At 39.4% G+C, this 27,551-nt stretch overlaps 1 protein-coding gene across 1 annotated transcript; it reads right to left on the bottom strand.

The window, feature by feature from the left end:
- Window positions 1-12,863: 12,863 nt before the first annotated feature.
- On the bottom strand, window positions 12,864-13,793 carry LOC100347881 (olfactory receptor 5AK2-like). The gene has a single exon (XM_002709154.3). It carries the CDS (start codon window positions 13,791-13,793, stop codon window positions 12,864-12,866), a length of 930 nt encoding a protein of 309 aa, XP_002709200.3.
- Window positions 13,794-27,551: the final 13,758 nt, after the last annotated feature.

Here is a 27,551-nt window from a genome sequence, read left to right on the forward strand (position 1 = left end):
TTATGTAATTATTTCACTAAAAAGAACTTCTAATCCATCCTCTCCATGCCTTCAGGAACTCCTAAGGTCTTCATGTTGGGTAATTTGATACTATCCCATAAATCTCCAACATTGTTTTAAATTTTTCTAATTTCTTCTTTTTTTTTTTTTTGGTCTGATTGTAAAATATCCAGAGATTTGTCTCCTAACTGTGATATTCTTTCTTCTGACTCACCAAATCTGTTGTTAAAGTTTTTCAGTACATTTTGTATTTGGTCTATTGAATCTTTATTTCTAATATTTCATTTTGATTTCTCTTTAAAATCTCTATTTCATGGGAAAAATTTTCATTCATGTTATGTATGGATTTGTTTAATTCGTGGATTTGATTTTGGTTGCTTCTGAACAATCCTGTGATTAATCTTTTGATTCCATTTCAAGCATTTCATCAGTCTCTTCATCTTTACATTGTAATATTGAAGTGTTGTTGTGTTCCTTTGGGGGTTTATGTTGTCTTCCTTAATGTTTCTTGAGTTTCTGTGTTTATTTTTAGGCTTTTGTGGTGATACTTGTTGTTTTTTCCCTCTGATGGCTTTTGTCTTTAAACTGTCCTCTGTGGCTTAGTGGAATGTCTGCTCTTTCAGTAATTAGCTAGAGGTGTGAGCCAGGTGTGGTCAGGGAGCTTTGGTCAGTGTTCCAGGGTCAGGTGAATATCAAGGGTGACACCCAAGTTTGGCATAGTAGATCTCTTCTTGTTAACAGAAGAGGGTGTAGAGTCACCTCTGTTGGCTTGATCACACCCTCACCTCCTCTCTTCCAAGGTGATTAATCTCTGGGTGTTAGCCTTTAGTGGGTATAATACTCATTCGTGCTTCTACATGGACTGCACCAAGGATCTGTGCAGTCCTCAGTGTGAGCCCGGATCCCACTGCAATGACCCAGCCCAGCGAATCAGGGAGCTCTGAGCATGTGAAGGTGCTCACCATGATTGCCCAGAGACCCAGCTACACTCTCATGCTGTCACAGTGTTCTCACAGTCTTAGCACTCAGGGCTCCTATGCTCATGAGGTACAAGAGGATCCATCTGACACAGTACCTTGTCCCATTCACAGAGAGGTGGAGGGGTTCCCAAAGCCCACAGCCTGGGTGCTCTGCCTAGGTGGATTGAGTCCTGGAGCCCGTGCTTTGTTGAGACGTGGAGAGGTTCTTCAGTCATATGTGGATGCCCAGCCCCTGTCAGTCCTTCCAGCCAGACTCAAAGTCACTGGGGACCATGGATTTTTCCCTCTGGTAAAATTCTCGGATCACATGCATACACAATACCCGCCGGCTACAGCCCTACTCGTTTCACAATCCTGCTGCCATGTACGAGGGTCTCTGCAGGCAGCACTTCTGCTGCAACGGCTCCCTCGCTCCAAGTGCTGCTGGGTGGGTGCAGTGGAGTTGCTTTGGTTGCCCTGGTGACAAGGTGGAGACCGACCCTGCCAATTGCACCAGAACTGCTGTGGTTGCTCCTGCCAACAAGATGGAGATTGTCCCTGCCTGTTGCTGGGTGTGCACACGAGAGCTGTAGCAGGTGTACCTAGGTATATCCAAAATAGTGCACGTCCTCTCACAGCTGGTTGCAGGGCGCTGTTGTTGGGGGAAGATGAGGAGGCAGAGATATGCTACTTTTTTTCCCTTCTGGGTGAGCAAGAGCCCTGTTCTCAGGACTCTGAGCTGGACTCAAAGACAGGGTAGTCCCCTAGGCTCTCCCTCTGGCTCTATCAACACTGGCATGGGCCCCTGCGGTCTGACCTCACCTTGCTCACCAGAGCTGTCACTTTCTCTAGCTCAGGGCTGCTGGGGTTGTTCGGTGTGCCCATACTGGTTGCTGAGCATCTGCACCTTCCACACAGATCCACAGTGTCTCGTCTGCTTCCACAGAACCTCCACTGCAGTTTTCCCTGCAACTTTCCCCTGAAATTCACTTTCTCCACTTTTTTCCTGCTATTTTCGCCTAGGCTAGAGCAGACTGCATTGTCACTATTCTGACATCTTACAGTCCCTCATTATTATTTTTTTTTTTATCTTTTATTTAATGAATATAAATTTCCAAAGTACGACTCATGGGTTACAATGGCTTCCCCCCCCATACCGTCCCTCCCACCAACAACCCTCCCCTTTCCCACTCCCTCTCCCCTTCCATTCACATCAAGATTCATTTTCGATTATCTTAATATACAGAAGATCAGCTTAGTATACCTTAAGTAAGTATTTCAACAGTTTGCTCCCACACAGAAACATAAAGTGAAAAATAATAGATGATTTTTTTAAAATGATGATGAAATCAGATCAGACCTATTGTCATGTTTAATCCCAGTGAGAGTCAAGTTGGGAATTGATAATTTCTTTCTTTTTTTTTTTTTTTTTTTTTTTCAGAAGATCAGTTTAGTGTACATTAAGTAAAGATTTCAGTCGTTTGCACCCCCATAGAAACACAAAGTGAAATATACTGTTTGAGTACTCGTTATAGCATTAAGCCTCAGTGTACAGCACGTTAAGGACCGAGATCCTACATGAGGAGTAAGTGCACAGTGACTCCTGTTGTTGACTTTACCAATTGACACTCCTGTTTATGGCATCAGTAATCTCCCTATGCACCAGTTATGAGTTTCCAAGGCTATGGAAGCCCCTTGAGTTCTTCGACTCTTATCTTGTTTAGACACGGTCATAGTCAAAGTGGAGGTTCTCTCCTCCCTTCAGAGAAAGGCACCTCCCTCTTTGAAGACCTGTTCTTTCCACTGGGATCTCACTCACAGAGATCTTTTTGCCAGAGTGTCTTGGCTTTCCATGCCTGAAATACTCTCATGGGCTTTTCAGCCAGATCCGAGTGCCTTTAGGGCTGATTCTGAGGCCAGAGTGCTATTTAGGACATCCGCCATTCTATGAGTCTGCTGAGTATCTCACTTCCCATGTTGGATCACTCTCCCCTTTATTTATTCTATCGGTTGGTGTTAGCAGATACTAGACTTGTTTATGTGCTCCCTTTGACTCTTAGTCCTTTCATTATGATCAATTGTGAACTGAAATTGATCACTTGGAGTAGTGAGATGGCATTGGCACATGCCACCTTGATGGGATTGAATTGGAATCCCCTGGTATGTTTCCAACTCTACCAATTGGGGCAAGTCAGCCCGAGCATGTCCCAAATTATACATCTCTTCCCTCTCTTATTCCCACTCTTATGTTTAACAGGGATCACATTTCGGTTAATTTTCAACACTTAAGAATAACTGTGTGATAATTACAGAATTAAACCAGTCATATTAAGTAGAACAGACAAAAAAAAATACTATGAGGGATAATGTATTAAGTTGTCCATTAGCAGTCAGAGCTATGCTGATCAAGTCACCATTTCTCATAGTGTCCATTTCACTTCAGGAGGTTTCCTTTTTGGTGTTGAGTCAGTTGTCACCGATCAGGGAGAACATATGGTATTTGTCCCTTTGGGACTGGCTTACTTCACTCAGCATGATGTGTTCCAGATTCCTCCATTTTGTTGCAAATGACTGGATTTCGTTGTTTCTTACTGCGGTATAGTACTCTAAAGAATACATATCCCATAATTTCTTTATCCAGTCTACCGTTGATGGGCATTTAGGTTGGTTCCAGGTCTTGGCTATTGTGAATTGTGCTGCAATAAACATTAGGGTGCAGACCGCTTTTTTGTTTATCAATTTAAACTCCTTTGGGTAAATTCCAAGGAGTGGGATGGCTGGGTCGAATGGTAGGGTTATATTCAGGTTTCTGAGGAATCTCCAGACTGATTTCCATAGTGGCTTGACCAGTTTGCATTCCCACCAACAGTGGGTTAGTGTCCCTTTTTCCCCACATCCTAGCCAGCATCTGTTGTTGGTAGATTTCTGTATGTGAGCCATTCTAACCGGGGTGAGGTGAAACCTCATTGTGGTTTTGATTTGCATTTCCCTGATTGCTAGTGACCTTGAACATTTTTTCATGTGCCTGTTGGCCATTTGGATTTCCTCTTTTGAAAAATGTCTATTGAAGTCCTTGGCCCATCTCTTAATTGGGTTGTTGGTTTTGTTTTTGTGGAGTTTCTTGATCTCTTTGTAGATTCTGGTTATTAACCCTTTATCTGTTGCATAGTTTGCAAATATTTTTTCCCATTCTGTCGGTTGTCTCTTCACTCTCCTGACTGTTTCTTTTGCAGTACAGAAACTTCTCAATTTGATGCAATCCCAATAGTTGATTTTGGCTTTGACTGTCTGTGCCTCCCGGGTCTTTTCCAGAAATTCTTTGCCTGTGCCAATATCTTGAAGGGTTTCTCCAATGTTCTCTAATAACTTAATGGTGTCAGGACGAAGATTTAGGTCTTTAATCCACGTTGAGTGGATTTTTGTGTAAGGTGTAAGGTAGGGGTCTTGCTTCATGATTCTGCACGTGGAAATCCAGTTTTCCCAGCACCATTTATTGAATAGACTGTCCTTGCTCCAGGAATTAGTTTTAGATCCTTGATCAAATATAAGTTGGCTGTAGATGTTTGGGTTGATTTCTGGTGTTTCAATTCTGTTCCATTGGTCTATCCATCTGTTTCTGTACCAGTACCATGCTGTTTTGATTACAACTGCCCTGTAGTATGTCCTGAAGTCTGGTATTGTGATGCCTCCGGCTTTGTTTTTGTTGTACAAGATTGCTTTAGCTATTCGAGGTCTCTTGTGCCTCCATATGAATTTCAGCATCATTTTTTCTAGATCTGCGAAGAATGTCTTTGGTATCTTGATTGGGATTGCATTGAATCTATAAATTGCTTTTGGGAGAATGGACATTTTGATGATGTTGATTCTTCCAATCCATGAGCATGGAAGATTTTTCCATTTTTTGGTATCCTCTTCTATTTCTTTCTTTAAGGTTTTGTAATTTTCATCGTAGAGATCTTTAACGTCCTTGGTTAAGTTTATTCCAAGGTATTTGATTGTTTTTGTAGCTATTGTGAATGGGATTGACCTTAGCAGCTCTTTCTCAGTCATGGCATTGCTTGTGTATACAAAGGCTGTTGATTTTTGTGCATTGATTTTATATCCTGCCACTTTGCCAAACTCCTCTATGAGTTCCAATAGTCTCTTAGTAGAGTTCTTTGGATCCTCTAAGTACAGAATCATATCGTCTGCAAAGAGGGATAGTTTGACTTCTTCCTTCTTGATTTGTATTCCTTTGATTTCTTTTTCTTGTCTGATGGCTCTGGCTAAAACTTCCAGAACTATGTTAAATAGCAGTGGTGAGAGTGGGCATCCCTGCCTGGTGCCAGATTTCAGTGGAAATGCTTCCAACTTTTCCCCATTCAATAGGATGCTGGCTGTGGGTTTTTTATAAATTGCTTTGATTATATTGAGGAATGTTCCTTCTATACCCAATTTGCTTAGAGTTTTCATCATGAAAGGGTGTTGAATTTTATCAAATGCTTTCTCTGCATCAATTGAGATAATCATATGGTTTTTCTTCTGCAGTCTGTTAATGTGGTGAATCACATTGATTGATTTGCGAATGTTGAACCATCCCTGCATACCAGGGATGAATCCCACTTGGTCTGGGTGGATGATTTTCCTGATGTGTTGTTGTATTCTATTGGCCAGAATTTTATTGAGGATTTTTGCGTCTATGTTCATCAGGGATATTGGTCTGTAATTTTCTTTCAGTGCTGCATCTTTCTCTGGCTTAGGGATTAAGGTGATGCTGGCTTCATAGAAAGAATTTGGGAGGATTCCCTCTTTTTCGATTGTTCTGAATAGTTTGAGAAGAAATGGGATTAGTTCTTCTTTAAATGTCTGGTAGAATTCAGCGGTGAATCCATCTGGTCCTGGGCTTTTCTTTGTTGGGAGGGCCTTTATTACTGTTTCAATTTCTGTTTCAGTTATGGGTCTATTTAGGTTTTCCATGTCTTCATGGTTCAATTTAGGTAGGTTGCATGTGTCCAGGAATCTATCCATTTCTGATAGGTTTTCCTGTTTGCTGGCGTACAGGTCCTTGTAGTAATTTCTGATGATTCTTTTTATTTCTGTGGTGTCTGTTGTTACGTTTCCTTTTTCATCTCTGATTTTATTGATTTGGGTCTTTTCTCTTCTTTTTTTAGTTAGTTGGGCCAATGGGGTGTCAATTTTGTTTATTTTTTCAAAAAACCAGCTTCTCGCTTGGCTGATTTTTTGTAATGTTTTTTTGGATTCAATCCTATTGATTTCTTCTCTGGTTTTAATTATTTCTCTTCTCCTACTAGATTTGGGTTTGGTTTGCTGCAGTTTTTCTAGGTCCTTGAGGTACGCTGAAAGCTCATTTATTTGGTACCTTTCCAATTTCTTGGTATAGGCACCTATTGCTATAAATTTGCCTCTCAATACTGCTTTTGCTGTATCCCATAAGTTTTGATATGTTGTGTTGTTGTCTTCATTTACTTCCAGAAAGTTTTTGATTTCTCTTTTGATTTCTTGAATGACCCAGTGTTCATTCAGGAGCATGTTGTTCAGTCTCCATGTGTTTGCATACTTTCTGGGGTTTCCTGAGTTGCTAATTTCCAGCTTCATCCCGCTGTGGTCTGAGAAGCTGCATGGTATGATTCTAATTCTTTTAAATTTGCTGAGACTTGCTTTATGGCCTAGTATGTGGTCAATCCTAGAGAAGGTTCCATGCGCTGCTGAGAAGAATGTGAAGTCTGTAGATGTAGGGTTGAAAGTTCTGTATATATCTGTTAGATCCATTTGGGCTATAGTGTCATTTAAATCTGCTGTTTCCTTGTTGATCTTCTGTCCGGATGATCTGTCTATTTCTGAGAGTGGAGTATTGAAGTCCCCCAGTACTATTGTATTGGAATCTAAATCTCCCTTTAAGTCCCTTAACATATCTTTTAAATAGACCGGTGCCCTGTAATTAGGTGCATATACATTTATAATAGTTACATCTTCCTGTTGAATTGAACCCTTAATCATTATATAGTGTCCCTCTTTGTCTCTCTTAACAGTTTTTGTATTAAAGTTTATTTTGTCTGATATTAATATGGCTACACCTGCTTTTTTTTGGTTTCTGTTGGCATGGAATATCTTTTTCCAACCTTTCACTTTCAGTCTGCATGCCTCTTTGTTAGAGAGATGTGTTTCTTGTAGGCAACAAATAGTTGGGTTGTGTTCTGTGAGCCAGTCAGCTAAACGGTGTCTTTTAACTGAAGAATTCAGACCATTAATGTTCAATGTGACTATTGATACGTAGTGACTTTGCCCTGCCATTTTCCCGGAAATATTTTCTAGTATATGCTTTGAGCTTCCCATGCTCTTTTACTGGTAGGTGTTCTTCCCTTCCCTTCTTTCATATTGATGGCCGTGTTTCTGTGTTTCTGAGTGTAGCACATCTTTAAGTATCTTTTGCAGGGCCGGACGAGTGGCCACAAAGTCTTTCAATTTCTGTTTGCTATGAAAGGTCTTTATTTCACCTTCATTCACAAATGAGAGCTTGGCAGGATATAATATTCTGGGCTGGCAATTTTTCTCTCTTAGCACCTGTGCTATGTCTCGCCATTCCCTCCTAGCTTGTAGGGTTTCTGATGAGAAGTCAGCTGTGAGTCTGATTGGAGATCCTCTGAGAGTAATCTGACGTTTCTCTCTTGCACATTTTAGGATCTTTTCTTTATGTTTCACTGTGGTAAGTTTAATTACCACGTGTCGTGGTGAGGATCTCTTTTGGTCATGTTTATTGGGGGTTCTATGAGCTTCCTGTACTAGGATATCTCTGTCCTTCTCCAAACCTGGAAAGTTCTCTGCTAGTATCTCACTAAAAAGGCCTTCCAATCCTTTCTCTCTCTCCATGCCTTCAGGAACTCCTAGAACTCGAATGTTGGTTTTTTTGATAGTATCCTGTAGATTCCCAACAATATTTTTTAGGTTTCTAATTTCCTCTTCTTTTCTTTGGTTTGACTGTATGTTTTCCTGTGCTCTATCTTCTAAGTCCGATATTCTCTCTTCTGCTTCACCCATTCTGTTTTTAAGGCTTTCTAATGTGTTTGTCATTTGATCTATTGAGCTCTTCATTTCATTTTGATTTCTCTTCACTATAACACTTTCCTGTTCTACTAGTTTCTGAGTTTCATTTTGACTCTTCCTTAAAATTTCGTTTTCACGAGAGAGATTTTCAATCTTGTCCATTAAGGATTTCTGTAGTTCAAGGATTTGCTTTTGAAAACTTCTAAATGTTCTTATCATAAATTTTTTGAAATCCGTATCTTGCATTTCTTCTATCTCATCATCTTCATACTCTTGGCTTGGGGTGTTTTGCTTATTTGGAGGCATCATAGTGTCATCGTTGATCTTGCTCCCTCTATTTCTGTGTTTGTTACTCGGCATAGTTAATTCTTCTTGCGTCACTGTGCGTTTTTTTTTTTTCTTTTCTTTTTTTTTTTTTTTATTTATACTGTGTCCGTGTTAAGTGGACTGCCTGCTGTTGGAGGAGCCTTGGAGGCTTGAGATGGGTGCGGCCTGAGAGCTCTGCCTGGTTCTTCCAGGTTAAGGGTGTGCAAAGGTGACACCCTCAGGTTATGCGTGGTAAATCTCTCTCTTTTTATTTATTTATTTATTTTATTTATTCAGGGGGTAAGTAACACCGCAGGGCACGGCTGTGCAGAATTGATGGTATTTAGCTTCCAGTCTTTGGCTCCTCTGGACTCCCACTGGGTTGCCTAGGCTACTGAATTGTAGTGACTCAGTTCCTTAGCTCTCCCCCATTGATATGTAAATCCAGAGCGCAGGCCTGCTCTTTGTCTCTTGGGAATTCTAGCCTTCCAGCCTTGTAACCTTTGCAAGGTTAGGGGGAAGAGAAACCCCGAAGCTTTTTTTTTTCCTTCTTTCCGGTAGTGAGTTTGCTGCACTTTCCGGCCCCCCTCTAGATTCTGACCCCCGTTTCCCCACCAATGTCTCGGGTTATTGAGCTCACCTCCCCTTCCAGCGCCGATGTGTGGAGCGTCCCAAGTCTCCCCGCTGTTGTCTGTGTGGCATGCACTCCCCTTGGAGCACTGGGGCTTCTGCGGCTCCGTCCCGCGACTTGGCTTCCGCGCGGTGGGCGACCTTGTTCTCCCAGTAGGTCCTCCGATTCACGATTCCCGTGCAATTTTTTCCTGGTTCTTTTTTCTGCGGCTACCGTAACTCCCCTTTTATTAAACTAAATTTTCCCGGACTATCGGTGCGCGCCCTCACTATTCCGCCATCTTGGCTCCGCCCCCACATTATTATTTTTTAAAACATGTTTTATGTCAACCTTGTTTCTCTTCCTCCTCAGAGATTCAAATTACACATACATAAAACTGCTTGAAATGGTCCACAACTCATTGATGTCCCTTCATTTATCTTTCTAATTTATTTGTTTTTCTTTTGGATAGTTTCCACTGCTATGACTTCACATTCACTAATTATTTCTTTTGCACATGTCTAACCTTTTGTGCATGATTAATTGCATTAAGTATATATAAATATTTTTTTTGATTCTAATGGAAAATTTTATTCAATTAAACAGGGCCAAAATATTGTTATTTCAGCATGTACCCAACATAAAAATATTAAGAAGATATTTCACATTCTCTTTTCTTACTAGGCTAAGAAATCCAGTGTGGCTTTTCTATTCATAGCACATCTCAATTTAGACTAGCCGCATTTCACGTGCTTAATAGTCATGCAACGAGAGGTAATCGTGATCTGTAGATATTGCAGAAATAAGTGTTGGAAAAAAGCACGTGTATGTGTGTAGAATTATAACAAGGCTCAACAAGGAAATAAAAATCACCTAAAATAAAAATCACCCAAATTAAGATAATTTATGTGGGCTCCCCAGTGATCTCTCCCACTACATGCATGAAGTATATTTTTAAAGCATCAGACACTGATGCTTTCTTCATCTCATCTTTCACATTTCTACTCAGTGTTTTTGAACATATCGAGCTCAGTGTAATAATTGTTTCCATCACTGGCTATTCTTGGGTCACTTTTTAGTGCTGATTTGATTTTATTTTGAATAAATTTTATGTATATATTTGAGGTTTATAACATGATATTATATATATAGATATATATGTATATATAGATAATATCTATAAAATATATAGATATAATATATTAATATGTAATATATATAGATAGGTAGTAAAATAGATATTATAGTAAGTAGCTTAACTTGCCTACCATCTTACATACTTCTGTGACAAAAGCAGCTTCAATCTATTTACTTAAAAATTTCAATAAAATTTAATCTTATTAACTTTAGCCCTCATGTTTTATATTATTGGATCTCTAGAACTGCTCATGCCATTTATCTGATATTTCACATCTGAGATTTTTTTTTTACTTGACAGGTAGAGTTTTAGACAGTGAGAGAGAGAGAGAGAGACAGAGAGAAAGGTCTTCCTTCCGTTGGTTCACCCCCTAAATGGCTGCTATGGCAGGCGCGCTGCACCGATCCGAAGTCAGGAGCCAGGTGCTTCCTCCTGGTCTCCCATACGGGTGCAGGGGCCCAAGGACTTGGGCCATCCTCCACTGCCCTCCTGTGCCACAGCAGAGAGCTGGACTGGAAGAGGAGCAACTGGGACTAGAACCTGGTGCCCATATGGGATGTCGGCACTGCAGGTGAAGGATTAGCTAAGTGAGCCACGGCACAGGCCCCTCATATCTGAGATATTTTTTAAAAGTAAGATATAATTAATATACTATAGAATTCACTCATTTAAAGTACATAATCCAATGGTTTTTAGTTTGTTCACATAATTGCGCAACCATCACCACAGTCAATTTTAAAACATTTTAATAACCAGTGATGATCAAAGGCCAAATTGGAGCAATGACACTATATGATTTGGAGGCTAACTAGCTATAAGACTACTGTGAATAAATCATTCTGTTACTAACATAGGGAAGACTTTTTTACCAATGAAACAAAATAGAGAATGAGTAACACAAATCAACATATAATGGTAATTGATTTTTGACAAAAAATTCCATGACTAAATGATTGTCTTCAAAAATTTGATGCTACACTGAGTAGCCATGGAGAAAAAAATGAATCCCAAACTTTTCTTCCCACTATACACAAAATTAATGTGAAAGGATTAAATAGTGAAATCTAGAAATATCTCCCTCCCCAGAGGGAGAGTCCAAAGTAGTAAATAAAGACTGGACTGTCCTTTCTAGAGGAGATTTGTTTACATGTCAGAGTATAAATGAGGTTTGTTTCCACAGAGTTGGGCATGGGCAGGTCACCAGCAATGTGACCACTAAGACCAGTTTCTTTTTCCTAATTTTGAGGTTTCTTTCCTTAATTCACCCTACTCCATGGACTGGTACTGTCTGGTTTTTCTTTGTACTGATAGGGCTGTGATTTGTACCCTTTCCCACAGTTCCTGCCTTAGCCATGGATCTGAAACTTCTGGAAACACTGGGAAAGATAGTAAAGTCCATCTTGTCAATCTTCCTCCTAAATCTTCCCTGTGGCCTGACTGACAGATGCTGCTGGGAGGAGAACTGGAGCAAGCCTTTTTGTTTTCAGCTGGATGGGTGTGTGTTTGATTTATATGCAAACATATATAATATATAGATATAAATACATATATGCATGTATGTATCTCTAAATAAATATCCCCACAGATATAATGCATATACATAGACATAAAAGTACACACACACACACACACACACACATATATATATATATATATATATGCACATACTAGAATACTAGGGTCTGAGCCTATATTTGACTTCCAGATTTAAGTCTGGAGACCTGCATCAATCTTCATTCTTGGACACCGGGAGGGACAAGGCTACAGTTCTTGGTAAATTAGTTTGATATGTACCATCAAATACTGTATTAGATTTAGCTTTCTTAAGATGTATGCCAGCATGGGGAGATAGCTGAAAATTCAAGTTATGTTACCAATAATAAAATTGAACACTCCACATCTTCCTGATTCCCAATTCCCTAATTTCTAAAGGATCTGGAGGGAAAAAAAGAATACTGATCCCTAATTCCCCAATGTCTAGGAAAATTTGCCCATTCTTTCTTTCTTTCTTCATTGTCTTTTCTGCACATATTATCCAAAGAAAGGATCTGTCAAATTTTACTTTACACTAACAAATAGATTAGCTATAGAGAAATAGCAAGAGTACAGTAGCTCCCAAGAGAAGATAAAATATTTTCCCTCTGGTGAGTTCTTGCACTCTATTTAATGGAAATAATAATACATTTATTATGCATTTCTCTTGGATGAACTTCACTGCTTCATTGTTATTTTTAATGGCAGATTTTAGAAAAGATTGCTTATTTATTTGAAAGAATTACAGAGAGAGAGGGAGAGACAGAGAGAGATACCTTCATTCCACAGATGGCTACAATGGCCATAGCTAGGCCACACTGAAGACTGGAGCCAGGAGCCAGGAGCTTCATCCGGATCTCCCAAGTGGGTTGCAGGGGCTCAAGCACTTTGGCCATACTCCATTGTTTTCCCCAGGCCATTAGCAGGGAGCTGGATGGGAAGTGGAGCAGCTGGGACTTGAACTAGTGCCCATTGGGATGCTGGGTGTTATGCTACTTAACTTGGTCCCGATGGCAAATATTTTTAAATAAATTTATCACAATGTACAAAAGAAGTATTACAAAGACATCTTTTAAGAAAGCTTTTCTTTAAGAACACAAATGTTCATTTGTTTAATCAGTTGAGATATTTTTCCACAGCTTTCAAATGTTATTGGTACAATTAGGTATTGCTTTTGTGTCTATAAATATTTGCTGCATCTTCTGAGGTTGAAAATTAAGAGAAACATTGTTGGATTTCTTGATGAACCATGTATAGTAAGAAATCGAGGTTTAAATTAGAAACATTTCTTTCCTATTCTTTTAAAGGCGTCTATCACATCTTGGTTCCTTAGGCTATAGATCAAAGGATTTAACATCGGGATAATAATGCCATAAAACACAGAAGCCACTTTTTCTTGCTCTTGAGATTCATTGGTACGATGATGTAGATACATATAAGAGAGAGTCCCATAAAAAATTGTGACTGCTGTCAGATGGGAGGCACATGTGGAAAAGGCTTTTTTCCTCCCCTCTGCAGAAGACATCCTCAGGATGGCAGCCAGGATATATAGGTAGGAAAAGATGACCACCAACACAGTGCATATCAAGTTCAAACCCACAAAGACAGTTAGTACCTTGATGTTGAAATCAACATTGGAGCAAGAAAGGGCAAGAATTGGAGGTACATCACAGAAAAAGTGATTAATTGCATTGGACTTGCAAAATTTCAATGAGAAAGTAAAACCTGTGTTTACAGAAGCATTTAGGAAACCCATGATATATGAACCAACTAGCAGCTGAATGCAGAGTTTCTGGGACATAACAACTGGGTAGCGAAGTGGGTTGCAGATGGCCACGTAACGGTCCACTGCCATGGCAGCCAGGATGTAGCAGTCGACTGTTGCAAAAGTTCCATAGACTAGTAATTGTACCACACATCCTATAAATGAGATGGAATGATCTGTCCCTACAAAATTTTTCAACATCTTGGGAGTGATAGCAGAGGTGTAACAGAGATCCACAAATGCCAAGTGTTGGAGGAAAAAGTACATAGGGGTATGAAGGCAAGGGTCAATTTTGATGAGTAGGACCATTCCAATATTACCCATCAAGGAGGTCACATAGATCACTAGAAATACCATAAACAGGATAGGCCAAGTCTCGTGTTGGCCGGCAAATCCCAGGAGAATGAATTCAGTCCTTCCAGTGCCATTATTTTGTTCCATGGTTGTCATAGATTGAATGTCTACTGAAAAACTGTGAAGAAAGAATAGGGAAACCATAAGGAAAGCTAAGATCATTGTGATCCTTTACCTTATTCCAGAATTTGTATAATATGTGGCTCCTTAGGGAGGTCAGCATATACTTTATTTTTAAGGGTTAACTTTATTGAACATACAACTTCAAGAACATTCACATAAGTTTTTTTTTATTAATATAAAGAACAGATTTAAGGGCATTCATTTTTTCATAAAAAATTTATAAGAGCAGATTCATGATAATGATTTATATAAACATTATACTTCTTAAGTAGACTAGGTAATCACACTGATCTACCAAGGCCCAATATAACAAACAAAATGAATATAAATCTCTGTTTGTGTCTATATTCTAAGACTACTAAATGTGAAACTTGTTAGCAGATCCACTCCCTTCTCTACTTTATTTTTTAACTTACTACTTTATTATTTTTTAAGATAATATTTATAATTTACATTACAGTCAAGGGCTTAAAGCTGTACTAAATAAACACTTCAACAAATAACAAGTACAAAGACCATAGTCCAGCAGGAAAACAGGCAAGGGATATAAATAATAATCAAATGAAAAGATGTTCAACTTCAACTAACATAAAGTAAATTTAAAAATAGTTTGCAACAACTGAAGACTAAATAAAAATTATGAGATATATACACTATGAATACTATGCAGTGGTGAAAGAAAAATCCTGTCATTTGCAACAAAATGGATGCAACTGGAAACCATTATACTTACTGAAATAAGCCAATCACAAAAAGGACAAATCTGCTATGGTCTCTCTGATCTGTGGTAACTAATAGAGTACTTAAAATGTAATCTGTAGGACTGAAACTGACACTTTGAGATGCCATGATTTGAATAGCCTTTGCCTTGACTCTTGGGAACAGTGTTTTTCTTGTTTGCTTGTTTTTGTTCTTCTTCTTTTTTTTTTTCCCTCCATACTGATTGGTGAACTCTCTACCTGGTATAGGGTTAATTTTATGAATATAAATATTAACTAAAAATTGATCTCTGTAAAAAATAAGAATGGGAGAGGAAGAAGTTGGAGGAAGAAAAGGGGGAATGTGGATTGGAGGGAGGTGGGGAGAAGAAGCATCATCTTCCCAAATTTGTATATATTAAATGCATGAAGTTGTATTCCTTGAACAAAATTTAAAAATCACATTAGCCGGTGTCACGGCTCACTTGGCTTATCCACCGCCTGTGGCGACGGCACCCCAGGTTCCAGTCTTGGTCGGGGCACCGGATTCTGTCCCAGTTGCTCCTCTTCCAGCCCAGCTCTCTGCTGTGGCCCAGAAAGGTAGTGGAGGATGGCCCAAGTGCTTGGGCCCTGCACGCGCATGGGAGACCAGGAGGAAGCACCTGGCTCCTGGCTTCAGATCAACGCAGTGAGGTGGCTGTAGCGGCCATTTGGAGGGTGAACCAATGGAAAGGATGACCTTTTTCTCTGTCTCTCTTTCTCTCTCTCACTGTCTAACTCTGCCTGTCAAAAAAATTACATTAAAAAAAGAAAGTAGAAAGACATAAAAAATAGTTGCAACATCATTCTTACACAATTGATTTGAATTTTAAGGGCTGAAACTTGATGCCCAATTTAGATAATTTCATACACAGTTTGGAGAAATTCCCATGGAACACAAGCTGTGGTCCCAGGGTACAAGCTGATTAGCATTTTATGAATGCACCAATTAAGAGGTAAGAAAACATACTCTTATTTAGTTATCTTTTATTTCAAGCTCTATATTTTAACTAAATACCCCAACTTATTTAAATACTAATATTATATCTGAAAATCTTGACTTCTTCTTAGGGCTCTATATGACCTTGTTTCAACTTATTTCTATATTCTCATTTTAGTCTCTTCTCCTCTTTACTATCTGCCCTGGGATTATAACTGATGGACATGTGCAGTCCACCAGGGAAATGTTCATCCAAATAGCCACAAACGATCATATCCTTCCACAAATTTCCAATCTGTTTTGATCCAATATTTTTATAAAAATGAATAAAAGATCTCAGCATTTAAAACATTCTATAATAGTTTTCAGTATTAGATTTCAACTTTTGAATTTATTTCATTATATCCTGGTAACACAGAATCTAGGATTTAATACCGGTCCGCACACCAAACTCTGAGTAGCTCTGCTCTGTGGAGTCTTTCTTTCCTCATTTATCTGTGTACTCTCCTTGTCTTAGAGAGTGGATTGTCTATAACTTGTCACCAATACAGACAGCCCAGTGTCAAGATTTCTCTGTGGCTTTTTCCTAGGGGAAAAATTATTGACTCATTTAACTTGACCGAGTATTTTCAGCTAACTTTTCATAATAGATCTTTGTGGTGTATAATCTTACTAAATGTGCTTGCAGATTCTTATATCCTCAGTTTCTTACTGGGATTTTATTTTATTTTGTTCAAGGAAAGAGATATAATGTGGTATTTCATTTTTATTTTCCCTGTAATTAGAAATGAAATTGATCATTGTCCAATAATCTAAAAAATTTCAAAGCCTGTCTACTTTTCTGTTTATTTCTGTTCATATCTTTTTGCAAATATTTCTACTGAGTTGCTTTATAAATGCTCTTTTAAAATCCTAAATTTGAGTCACTTGTCAATTGTTGACAAAGGTTTTCAAACATTCCGTCGTCTATTAACTTTGTCTATAGAATCCTTTACAGACCAGAAATCATTAAGTTTGAAAAAATAACTGGTGTGTTTTTTGCTTCATGGTTAGTTCTTCTAAAAAATAAATGAAGTCTGTTCCCTTCTCTAGCTCTTTTTTACAGAAACACAAATGCAGAATAAAATGTTTCTGTTTCTTACAGTGGGTTGTTGGAATATGATGCTTTATATCACACATATTTGATAAATTTTTTGTGTGTTTTCAATATTTATTTTTTAAAAAAGAGCTAAGCATAGAGATTGATAGTAGCTGGGTTATATGTGTTTGGGCCAAATATTAAATATTTTTAAGCCATTAAATGATTTGATTTTCTATTTTAGAATCGACTCACCAAAACATTAGATTCAACTATGTTATAGAAAAGAAATTCCAAACATTTGTGGAACAACTAAGTTTATATATATATATATATATATATTTTTTTTTTTTTTTTTAAAGAGAGCATTCCACAATTCATTTCCTGAGGTGGATATAACATTCACACACACACACACACACACACACGAAAGAAAATTGTAACTCTACTCACTTGAGAATATAGAAGCAAGCATATTAAAAACATATATTCACTAACAAAATCCAGCCATGTATTAAATGACTGGAGAGGCCAAAGGAAGTTCTAGTAAATACCTATTCTCTTCTTTCCTTAGGTTTTGAAATAGCTGAGATATAAAGAAAGTTTATAGATGGAGAACATATCACCTGTAGACGCCTGAGGGAAGACTGTAGGTTTCTTAAGTGATGCACACCACAGGGAGATGGGCTTACTCAAGCAGTCTCGGCAGCTGTGACTGGTCATGCCTCTGGAGTGGAGGGGAGCATGGGCTTCAGCATCCTGGAGGGTAATGGCTGAGCAGAGCTCACCAGGTTGTTCTAGATCCACCAATCAGAACTGTGGTTCTACCTTTCTAGGAACGGCATTCATGGCATGGAAAAACTTATAAATCAATCTTAAGAAAATACTGAAAGAAACATAAGTCAAATGTTTATGGAACAGAACAGTAGAAATATGAGAACGTATGTAACTCAGAAGTAATCGGGTAATTATGCATTAATGCTTCATTGAAATAAAAGTTGTTCCCAACAACTGAAAATACCAAATTTTGGTGATCATGCTTTCACAGAGATTCATATATTTCTGCTGTGAAGGTGCATTAGTGCAGATACGTTGGAGACAAACTTGGAAACATTAGTAAAATTACACATACTCATACACCTTTCTAAGGTCCAGGATTTCCAGTACAGGCTTATATTTTAGAGAAATTCATGTCCACAAATGCAAAAGTAGCATAATAATGAAAAATATTTATAACAGGTGAACCTGAGTGAAGATACAGTACTATATTTGAAGGTTTTGTAAATTTAAAATTAGCAAAAAATATTTATTTAAAAAGCAGTACTTGTTAGAGGAAGTTAGAACAAGTCCAGTTAAGCTAGAATCCTGATAGGATGTTGACAATGAGCTGGTTGATGTAAATTTCCCAGCAAGGGGTCAGTGTTGATTGGATTCTCAAAAATTAGCCTAAATAACACATGCAAATAATACATTAAGCACATGTAATATTAATCCTTTAGCTTATTCAATCATTTGTTCATTCACATTCTTTCTAGGCACTGCTCAGTTACATTCAAATCCCTTACTCCACTTCCTTTAGGTCACCAGGGATGAGGTGATTCCTCCTGGTCTTGGGGTAGAACATTCTGGAACTTTGGCTTTGACCCTTTGCCCCACCATTGCCTGCACACACTGAAATGCATAGCTGACGTTGAAAACTGTCGTTTGCTTTGTTTTCTCTATACCTGAGTTTGCCTGCAGTTTCTCTTTCTGCAAGTGATGCCAGTCTCTCTGACTGGTTCCTCCCCTGCATGGAGCTTATATCTGGGGTCTGAGAAATAAATGTTCACTCCCTTGAGATGTGATGGAATTGGGCAAAGCAATTTTCCCCCATATTATTGTCATTAGGGACTTACTGCTTATAATTTGAAAGAGGTTTCTAATTAGAGAGCAGTTGCATTTTTTCCTTGTTATGAATGATATTGCCCATATTTTCATAAATCTAAGAACCTATGTTTAGGTATAACTCATAATCCCTGTCACCTCAATAAGTAATAAACAAAGTTTTCTGAAAAACTCTAAGAAATGAAGAGATTATAGTTGAAGCTTCTAAGATAATACCTAGGTAACCATGAACAGAACATGGAAATTATTGATAGGAACATGTCTTTCTGATGCAGTCTCAGCTGGAAATGAGAATTTATCATTAGGCAAAAGATAACAGGACATCCTTATTATAAAGCAGTAAGCAACTTATGTTACTTGAGTTCATGTTCTAGGGTTTTGTGGAAGAAGGAAGTTGTGAGCAATATAATTGGGTATTTTGCTCCTGAGATTTCCAAACAAAGCATTGAAGAAGTAGCCTGGAGCCTCCTCACTATATAGTAAAATGCAAGAAAGGAAAAATGACTTGAAAATGGAATTGTTAAGCAAAAAAGAACCAGAACTTAAAGATTGGGAAAATTAGTCAGCTCATGTACACTACAAAAATAAGAGAGTGTGTTTGGAAGAGAACACAAAGGTGATGGCCTGGTGATCGTTTGAGAAAAAGAAACTTAATCAAGCATCTCAATAAAAGTCAGGAATGGAGGTGGGATTTTGCTAGTACAAGTACTGCCAGCTAAGGCTAAAGAAAACAGAGTAAATGAAACAAAGTGACGTCTGTCAGACTGCTCAGACCCTGCAAAGCAGAACTACAGGATTGTTTGGCACATGTGTATTCTTTGGGATATAAGAAGAAGGACCCCTAAAGCAATGTAGAAATGATCAGAGTTGCCACTGCCACTACAGGCTCAAGAGTGCACATGCCTGGGTGGCAGAGCCACCGAAATATGGGACCAGTGGCCAGGGGACCTGAAAGGGTGGGTCCAGCTGGCAGATTGTGTTTTGGAAGCATCTAACTTGCCTAGTTTTTTTTTTTTTAAGATTTTATTTATTTATTTGAGAAGTAGAGTTACAGACAGAGCGAGGGAGAGACAGAGAGAAAGGTTTTCCATCTGCTGGTTCACTCCCCAAATGGCCTCCACAGTGGGAGCTAGGCCAGTCCAAAGATAGGTGCCAGGAGCTTCTTCCAGGTCTCCCATGTGGGTGCAGGAGCCCAGGGACTTAGGCCACAGCAGGGAGCTGGATCAGAAGAGGAGCAACCAGGACTCGAACTGGTGCCCATATGGGAGGCTGGCACTACATGAGGAAGATTAACCTACTCCACAGTGCTGGTCTCACCAGTTTTATGGGTTCACAGCAGGAGATAAATTTCACCTCAGGGGAAACTGTACCTTGAGTCACATCCATCTCTGATTTAGATGATATTTAGGTGACAATTTAGAATTTGGAACTGATGCTGCAATGTATTAAGACTTTTTGGGTCGTTGGAATGGAATGAATGTTTTTTGTTTATGAAGACATGAATTTTGGAAGGCAACAGTGAAATAATTCCAGTCTTCAAAACTGTGAGAAATGACTGTTTGTTGATGTGTTATACAGACTAAATATTATTTGTTATAGAACTTGAATTCACTAATACATCAAGAAAACACCATACATACAATTATAGATTTACTATAGCCAAAAATACAGATTAAATTAGCAAAGAGGAGATGCAAGGCCGAGGTCTGGGAGGGATTCAGACATGAAGTTTCCATCATCTTCAATTGCACGTGAACATGTGGCAAAGTTCATGGAGTCGCCAACCCAGGAATTTCACCAAGACCTGCAGCATCTGACGCTTGACCCCATGTTGTTCATGCAGCTAATATTGGTTCCCACAGTCTCTGGAGGGTTGGTGAAACATCCTTTGTCTGTAGTTCTCTTGGATTTGGAAATGACATGGCAAGCACTAATGCATCCTTTATAAATCACATTGTTAAATTGTCCAGGGGCCTGGCTGGTGCCATGGCTCACTTGGCTAATCCTCTGCCTGTGGTGCCGGCACCCTGGGTTCTAGTCCCGGTTGGGGTGCAGGATTCTGACCTGGTTGCTCCTCTTCCAGTCCAGCTCTCTGCTGTGGCCCAGGAAGGCAGTGGAGGATGGCCCAAGTGCTTGGGCCCTGCACCTGCATGGGAGACCAGGAGAAGCACCCGGCTCCTGGCTTCAGATCAGCGCAATGCTGATCCCCCCTTTTTGGGGGAAGCATTTTGCATTCCCAATTTCATGCGGGACTACCCTGACTGCCTATTAACCCATCTGATTCCTAGCATGATCCCTCCTCCCAGAAGAATGGACCCTAACTTCTGTAAGGGGAACTGGGCAAGGATCGCTCTGGCTGCTTCATCCTGAAAAGGGGTGTTGCTGGGAACGGGAGTCAAGGCAGGGTTCCAGCAGGAGGTGGCTTCTCAACAGGAGGTGGCTTCTTGAGGGAGACAACAGTACCAGCTTGCAGAAACTGCTTCCATCTGAAGTTTCATGTGCATAACCATCAAGAATTGCACTGTTTCAAGTCTGGAGAAAATGAATCTAACGAGCAGTTTAAACTCACAGGGTCTGAAACAAGGACAGAGTCATTATTAGAAGACCTAGGAAAGGTACTGTCTAAACCACCAGGAAGTTTTCCCATTGAGAGGCAAGTAGAACTTGACAGAAAGTGCCTGATAGCAATCAGGTGGGCTGTAAGGCCTGGTCAGCTATTAAGCCCGACCTGTCTATCTCTCTTAACATGGGGTACATCATAAGGAAGGTATGAACCTCCTTAGGGAAGGCATTCTGTTGACTTCCATTACCTAGCTGCCCTGGGAGGAGAGCTGGATTGAAGAAAAGGTAGGTGACATCTCTAAAAGGAAAACATTTTTAGTTAATTTGCAGTTCTGCCTGCAAGGTGGCTGACCTTACTTGGCCATCCCCCCAACAGTGGTGGTTACTTTGGAAGCTGGGCCCAGTGAAGGGATTTTCAGCTTAGGGCCAAGAAGGTCTGCAGCTCTGACCTGGGAGTCCTTTGGTTCCAAGGCAGTCCTGTTTCTGTTACCAGAGAAGCAAAGGGTCCTTGTCTTCGTGCAAGAAAGAATTCAGGCATGAGACTGAGAGCAGGGGAAAGCAACATAGCAAGGTTTATTGGGGTAGAGACATCTGTAAGAACAGATGGGCACTTCTGCAGACAGAACCTGAGAGAGAGTGCCTAGTTCACATTTAGGCTGGGGCTTTTAAGGGGATGGGTCTTGCTTTCCCACCTTTTCCCCGCCCCCTCTCCTTCTCCTCCCGAACAAAGGACTTGTTGGGTCTAAACACAAAAAAATTCCTCTCTGAGTTTTTCCCCTGAAGTTATCAGACAGGGGAAGCCTGGCTGGCTTTGCCACGCCTTAGAGGAAGGATGTTTATCAGGCCAGGTAGAAGGGGCAGGACCCCCCAGAACGTCAGCAGGATCCGGGCAGGACTTTGAAGTGCAAGATGCTGGGATGCTGGAGCTTCCGCAGTGGGTGCTGGTCTTCAGGCCTTTCTCATACACACATAGGCTCCATTTCTGACTTTCTACCTGACCTTTCCAGCTACCCAGCTCTTAGATGGCAGAGCTACCAGGGGTCTTCATGAGCTGACTTCAGCTGAATCCCTGGCTTTCCACATTGAAAATCAATGCAGTGGACTGGCCTGTTGGTCCTCCTTGATGGCAGATCAATGTGTAAAACAGCCATTAATTGGCCTGCCCCCTATCTTTACATTGCTTCTGCTGGTAGCTTCCTCTTCCTCCTGGATTTTGTTAAAGCAGACCAGAGGAAAGCTTTAAGAGGATGCAAGTCAAGGGGTGCTCAGTGCCATCTCTAATCCTTGGTGGCCTAACGTAGGAATCTGTAGTCACAGACATGATCTGACAGTGATTTTCTGTGAGGTAGACAATGCCCATGAGGAAAGCTATGTTCTCACTTTAACATCAAACATGATGACCACCTTATCTATAAAATTTGAAGTCATTAGTAAAACTTTCTCTCCCTTCATTTGGTTTGAAAAGAGGTGTTTTGCCTGTTTACTGTGCCCTTGATAAAGTAAACCTAGCTGTGAAATAATAATTTAAGCTTTCATTTTGGTTATGCTATTATTACTGAAAAATGTTAGCCATCCCTTTTACAAGGTCTAAAGATCAAACTGTACATCCTGGAGAGTCTTTCGGTATAAAGTCAGTTTCCAATCTTGAAGAGAATAGATTAGTGAGGGAACAAGTCAGGCTTTCCAGGTCATATGTCAATAACTTAATATCAAGTAAAAACTTAGCAAATAATTTTAACTGTTAAATAACAGCTTATGAAAACATTTACTAGAAGCTCCAATTCCTTCTATAAATTTCAAGACAAGAGTATATGTGTTTGGAAACTTTGCTTAAATACCTGACACATGTGTGACTTGTTTGACTGGCAAATTCATGTACAAACATATCAATGACTTAAACATTTTTAGTTTCTTTTTACTAAATTTAAAATATCTGGAAACAGACATTTAGGTCACATGAACTAAAAAAGGTATCTGATTATTTTCCAGTTTAAATTTATGAACAATCTTTTATTTATGAGCCAATTAAAACAGAGTTCTTAATAAATAAATTTTCCACGTAGACATACAATATGTACACACATGCAACATACAAGATAGAACAATTAAGCAGTTTCAGTAATAGTTTCCTAAAACCAGTTTTTAAATAATTACCATCAATCTATTAGAATTACTTTCTGTTCTTAGTAACATGAAATATCAATACATTTTCTAAGTTGGAATTTGTAGTACATTATAGGCTTTGTCTGCTTACACAACTGTCCTGAGGTATTGAATACAATAGAGGTCAGGGAAAAGAAGAAGTCCTTTAAACACAGGACCAACAATGTTTTAACTTTATGAGCAGTAAATCTGATTTTTAGTGTTTGGAGAATACAAACTTGTGGGTGACAAGGCTTCAAATAGCCATGTTTAAAATTATAAACTTATAAAACTACAAGAAGAAACACTTGCGTACTCCACACAGTATTTTAGAAAGCACTTGTATGATTTTATAGAACTTGCCTTTTAGGCCTCTGGGCCTTTTCATTGAGATAACCATCATGTCAGGTAACACAAGATCATTAGACTTTTTAACTTTTGGACATTTGTATCAGCAGCTTTTCACCTGATCATAACTTAAAATTTAGCACCACTTCACATCTTGACAGTACCTTTAATATAATCCAAATACCCTTATTAGTTGGTGTCTCTACAAGATGAAAAATATATATCCTTTAATATTTCCAGGGGCCTAACAGGAAATATTAAAGTCCAAAGAATTGGGAACTTTTAATTTTTTTGAATGCCTGTCACAGATGCCAAGAAAGCTTAAAATATCTGGTTGAAATAGGATACCTTAATATCATGACATAAGATAGACCAGGCTTGATCATTTTTACAAAGTGATTACTCAGATGCTTTAGAATGAGTATATATTCAAACAAACCATAACTTTTAATAAAAAACTCAGCTATTTTTAAACAATCAGAACTTAACAGAGACATTAAAAGAACACAATAGATTACTTCAACAAAACACAAAATCTGTCTCTTTGGCCATCTCAAGAACCACAAATAAAAACTTAAGCATTAGTACATGGAATCTGTCGCTCCCCCTCTTCGTAGAGGAACGACACAGGACCCTGCGCTGTTCTTTTGTCTGCTCGGCCCTCCCCAGGTTTGCTGCTGGTTCTTCCCGGGTTGGCTACCGACCCTTCCACCTTCGTGGAAGGGCGGTTCCCCCTGCCACTTTCCCCACTTCCGCGGGGGAGCGGCACACCACCGGCCGGCTCTCTCAGGGGCTGCACAGGTGTTCCTTCAGATAGATGTTCCTGGTGCATGTTGTCTCTCTCCTCCTTTATAGTCCTCTTCCACCAATCCCAACTCTGCTACCCACACGCCGAGTACGCTGCTCTCCTCCAATCAGGAGCAGGTCCTACAGTTTATTGGTTGAACTGGAGGCAGCTGTGTAGAAGCTGTTTACTCCTCTCCCAGCGCCATATTGTGGGAGAGCAGATGCATAGAATAAGTCTTAATTCCAGTAACTTAGTCTAGTCTGAGTTGCTCCCCACAGGAATCATCCCATAATTTGGAACACTTTTAACAGAGTCAGAACTAGGGAAGAGAAAATAGTTTACTGGAGCTGGCTATAAAACTGAGTCACCAATTAAATAAAAACTGTTAAAAGGAGATGCTGCAGTTTTTAAACATATTTAAGACTTTCAAAATATTTACTAAATATATGCATTGCTAAAACCTCATTGCTTTCCTTGATTTACATTTTGAAATAACCCTTAGAAATTTCCAAATTAAGACAACATTTTCTAAATAGCACATCAAATTTCAACCTTAGTTACTTTAAAGCAGTGTAGAATTACCATTAAGGCCAGAAATAACCTCACCAAATTCCTTCTGCCTTCTTCCCTTCTCTTCTTCCTCCTCTTCCACCTTCTTCTTCCTCTTCTTAATTTTGTGGTAAGATCCAGTTTCTTAGCAAATTTTAAGTATGCAATACTATATTGGTAGCTATTGCTACTATGCATTATGTAGATCTCTAAAACCTGCATTGTATAACCAAACCTTTGTACCATTTGATCCTTATTTCCCCATTCTGCACCCCACTCAGCCCCTCACAATGACAATTCCATTCTCTGTCCCTACGAGTTTGACTATTTTAGACTCCACACATGGGTGATATCATACAGTATTGGTTGTGTCTGGCTTATTTCACTCAACATATTGTTCTTCAGGTCTGTCCATGTTGTCAAAAATGATAGGATTTTCTTCTTTTGAAATACTGAATTAGTTCTATCTATCTTCTTATCTGTCTAGATAGCATATAAAGCGCTCAAGAAACTCAACAATAACAAAACAAACAACCCAGTTCAGAAATGGGGTAAGGATATGACCAGGCATTGTTTTCAAAGGATGAAAAACAAATGGTCAACAGACTCACAAAAAGATGCTCAGAATCACTAGCCATCAGGGAAATGCAAATAAAAACAACAATGAAGTTTCACTCCACCCCAGTTAGAATGACTATCATCCTGGCACAGGATGTGTGTGTGTGGGGGTGCCCTAATGCAATGTTGGTGGGAATGTAAACTAGTACAATCGCTATGGAAGACAGTATCGAGAGTCCTCAGAAATCTGAAAATATATTTACCCTATGGCTACACTCCTGGTAATTTAGTATGTTAAAGAGTTATATGTACCCCCGTGGTTTTTTTTTTTTTTTTTTTTGACAGGCAGAGTGGATAGTGAGAGAGAGAGAGACAGAGAGAAAGGTCTTCTTTTGCCGTTGGTTCACCCTCCAATGGCCGCCACGGCCGGCGTGCTGCGGCCATTGCACCGCGCTGATCGGATGGCAAGAGCCAGGTGCTTCTCCTAGTCTCCCATGGGGTGCAGGGCCCAAGCACTTGGGCCATCCTCCACTGCACTCCCGGGCCATAGCAGAGAGCTGGCCTGGAAGAGGGGCAACCGGGACAAAATCCGGCGCCCTGACTGGGACTAGAACTCGGTGTGCCGGTGCCGCTAGGTGGAGGATTAGCCTATTGAGCCGCGGCGCCAGCCTTTACCCCCGTGTTTGTAGCAGCTCAACTCGCAATAGCTAAGATAGGGAATCAACCCTGATATCCATCGACTGGTGACCAGATAAAGAAATTGTGGTAGATATACACAATGGAATACTATTCAACCATAACAAGAATTTTTTTTCTTCTTTTTCTTTTTTTTTCATATTTTTTTTAACTTTTATTTAATGAATATAAATTTCCAAAGTATGGCTTATGGATTACAATGGCTTCCCCCCCATATCGTCTCTCCCACCCGCATCCCTCCCCTTTCCCACTCCCTCTCCCCTTCCATTCGCATCAGGATTCATTTTCGATTCTCTTTATATACAGAAGATCAGTTTAGCATACATTAAGTAAAGATTTCAACAGTTTGCTCCCACACAGAAACATAAAGTGAAAAATAATAGATGATTTTTTTTAAATGATGATGAAATCAGATCAGACCTATTGTCATGTTTAATCCCAGTGAGAGTCAAGTTGGGAATTGATAATTTCTTCTTCTTTTTTTTTTTTTTTTTTTTTTTTTTTACAGAAGATCAGTTTAGTATACATTAAGTAAAGATTTCAACAGTTTGCACCCCCATAGAAACACAAAGTGTAAAATACTGTTTGAGTACTCATTATAGCATTAAGTCTCAATGTACAGCACATTAAGGACAGAGATCCTACATGAGGAGTAAGTGCACAGTGACTCCTGTTGTTGACTTTACAAATTGACACTCCTGTTTATGGCATCAGTAATCTCCCTGTGCTCCAGTCATGAGTTTCCAAGGCTATGGAAGCCTTTTGAGTTCACCGACTCTTATCTTGTTTAGACAAGGTCATAGTCAAAGTGGAGGTTCTCTCCTCCCTTCAGAGAAAGGTACCTCCTTCTTTGAAGACCTGTTCTTTCCACTGGGATCTCACTCACAGAGATCTTTCATTTAGGGTTTTTTTTTTTTTTTTTTTTTTTTTTTTTTGCCAGAGTGTCTTGGCTTTCCATGCCTGAAATACTCTCATGGGCTTTTCAGCCAGATCCGAATGCCTTTAGGGCTGATTCTGAGGCCAGAATGCTGTTTAGGACATCCACCATTCTATGAGTCTGCTGAGTATCTCACTTCCCATGTTGGATCACTCTCCCCTTTATTTATTTTATCAGTTAGTATTAGCAGGTACTAGACTTGTTTATGTGCTTCCTTTGACTCTTAGTCCTTTCATTATGATCAATTGTGAACTGAAATTGATTACTTGGACTGGTTTGATGGCATTGGTACATGCCACCTTGATGGGATTAAATTGGAGTCCCCTGGTATGTTTCTAACTCTACCATTTGGGGCAAGTCAGCCTGAGCATGTCCCAAATTGTACATCTCTTCCCTCTCTTATTCCTACTCTTATGTTTAACAGGGATCACATTTCAGTTAAATTTCAACACTTAAGAATAACTGTGTATTAATTACAGAACAAGAATTTAATCTTGTCTTTTA

Source organism: Oryctolagus cuniculus, chromosome 1 (genome assembly GCF_051225735.1).
Source record: "Oryctolagus cuniculus isolate XC-2025 breed Fujian yellow rabbit chromosome 1, ASM5122573v1, whole genome shotgun sequence".
NCBI lineage: Eukaryota > Metazoa > Chordata > Mammalia > Lagomorpha > Leporidae > Oryctolagus > Oryctolagus cuniculus.

Coding starts and splice junctions, on each gene's coding strand:
- LOC100347881 (XM_002709154.3), bottom strand. CDS start 13,793: ATGGAACAAAATAATGGCACTGGAAGGACTGAATTCATTCTCCTGGGA.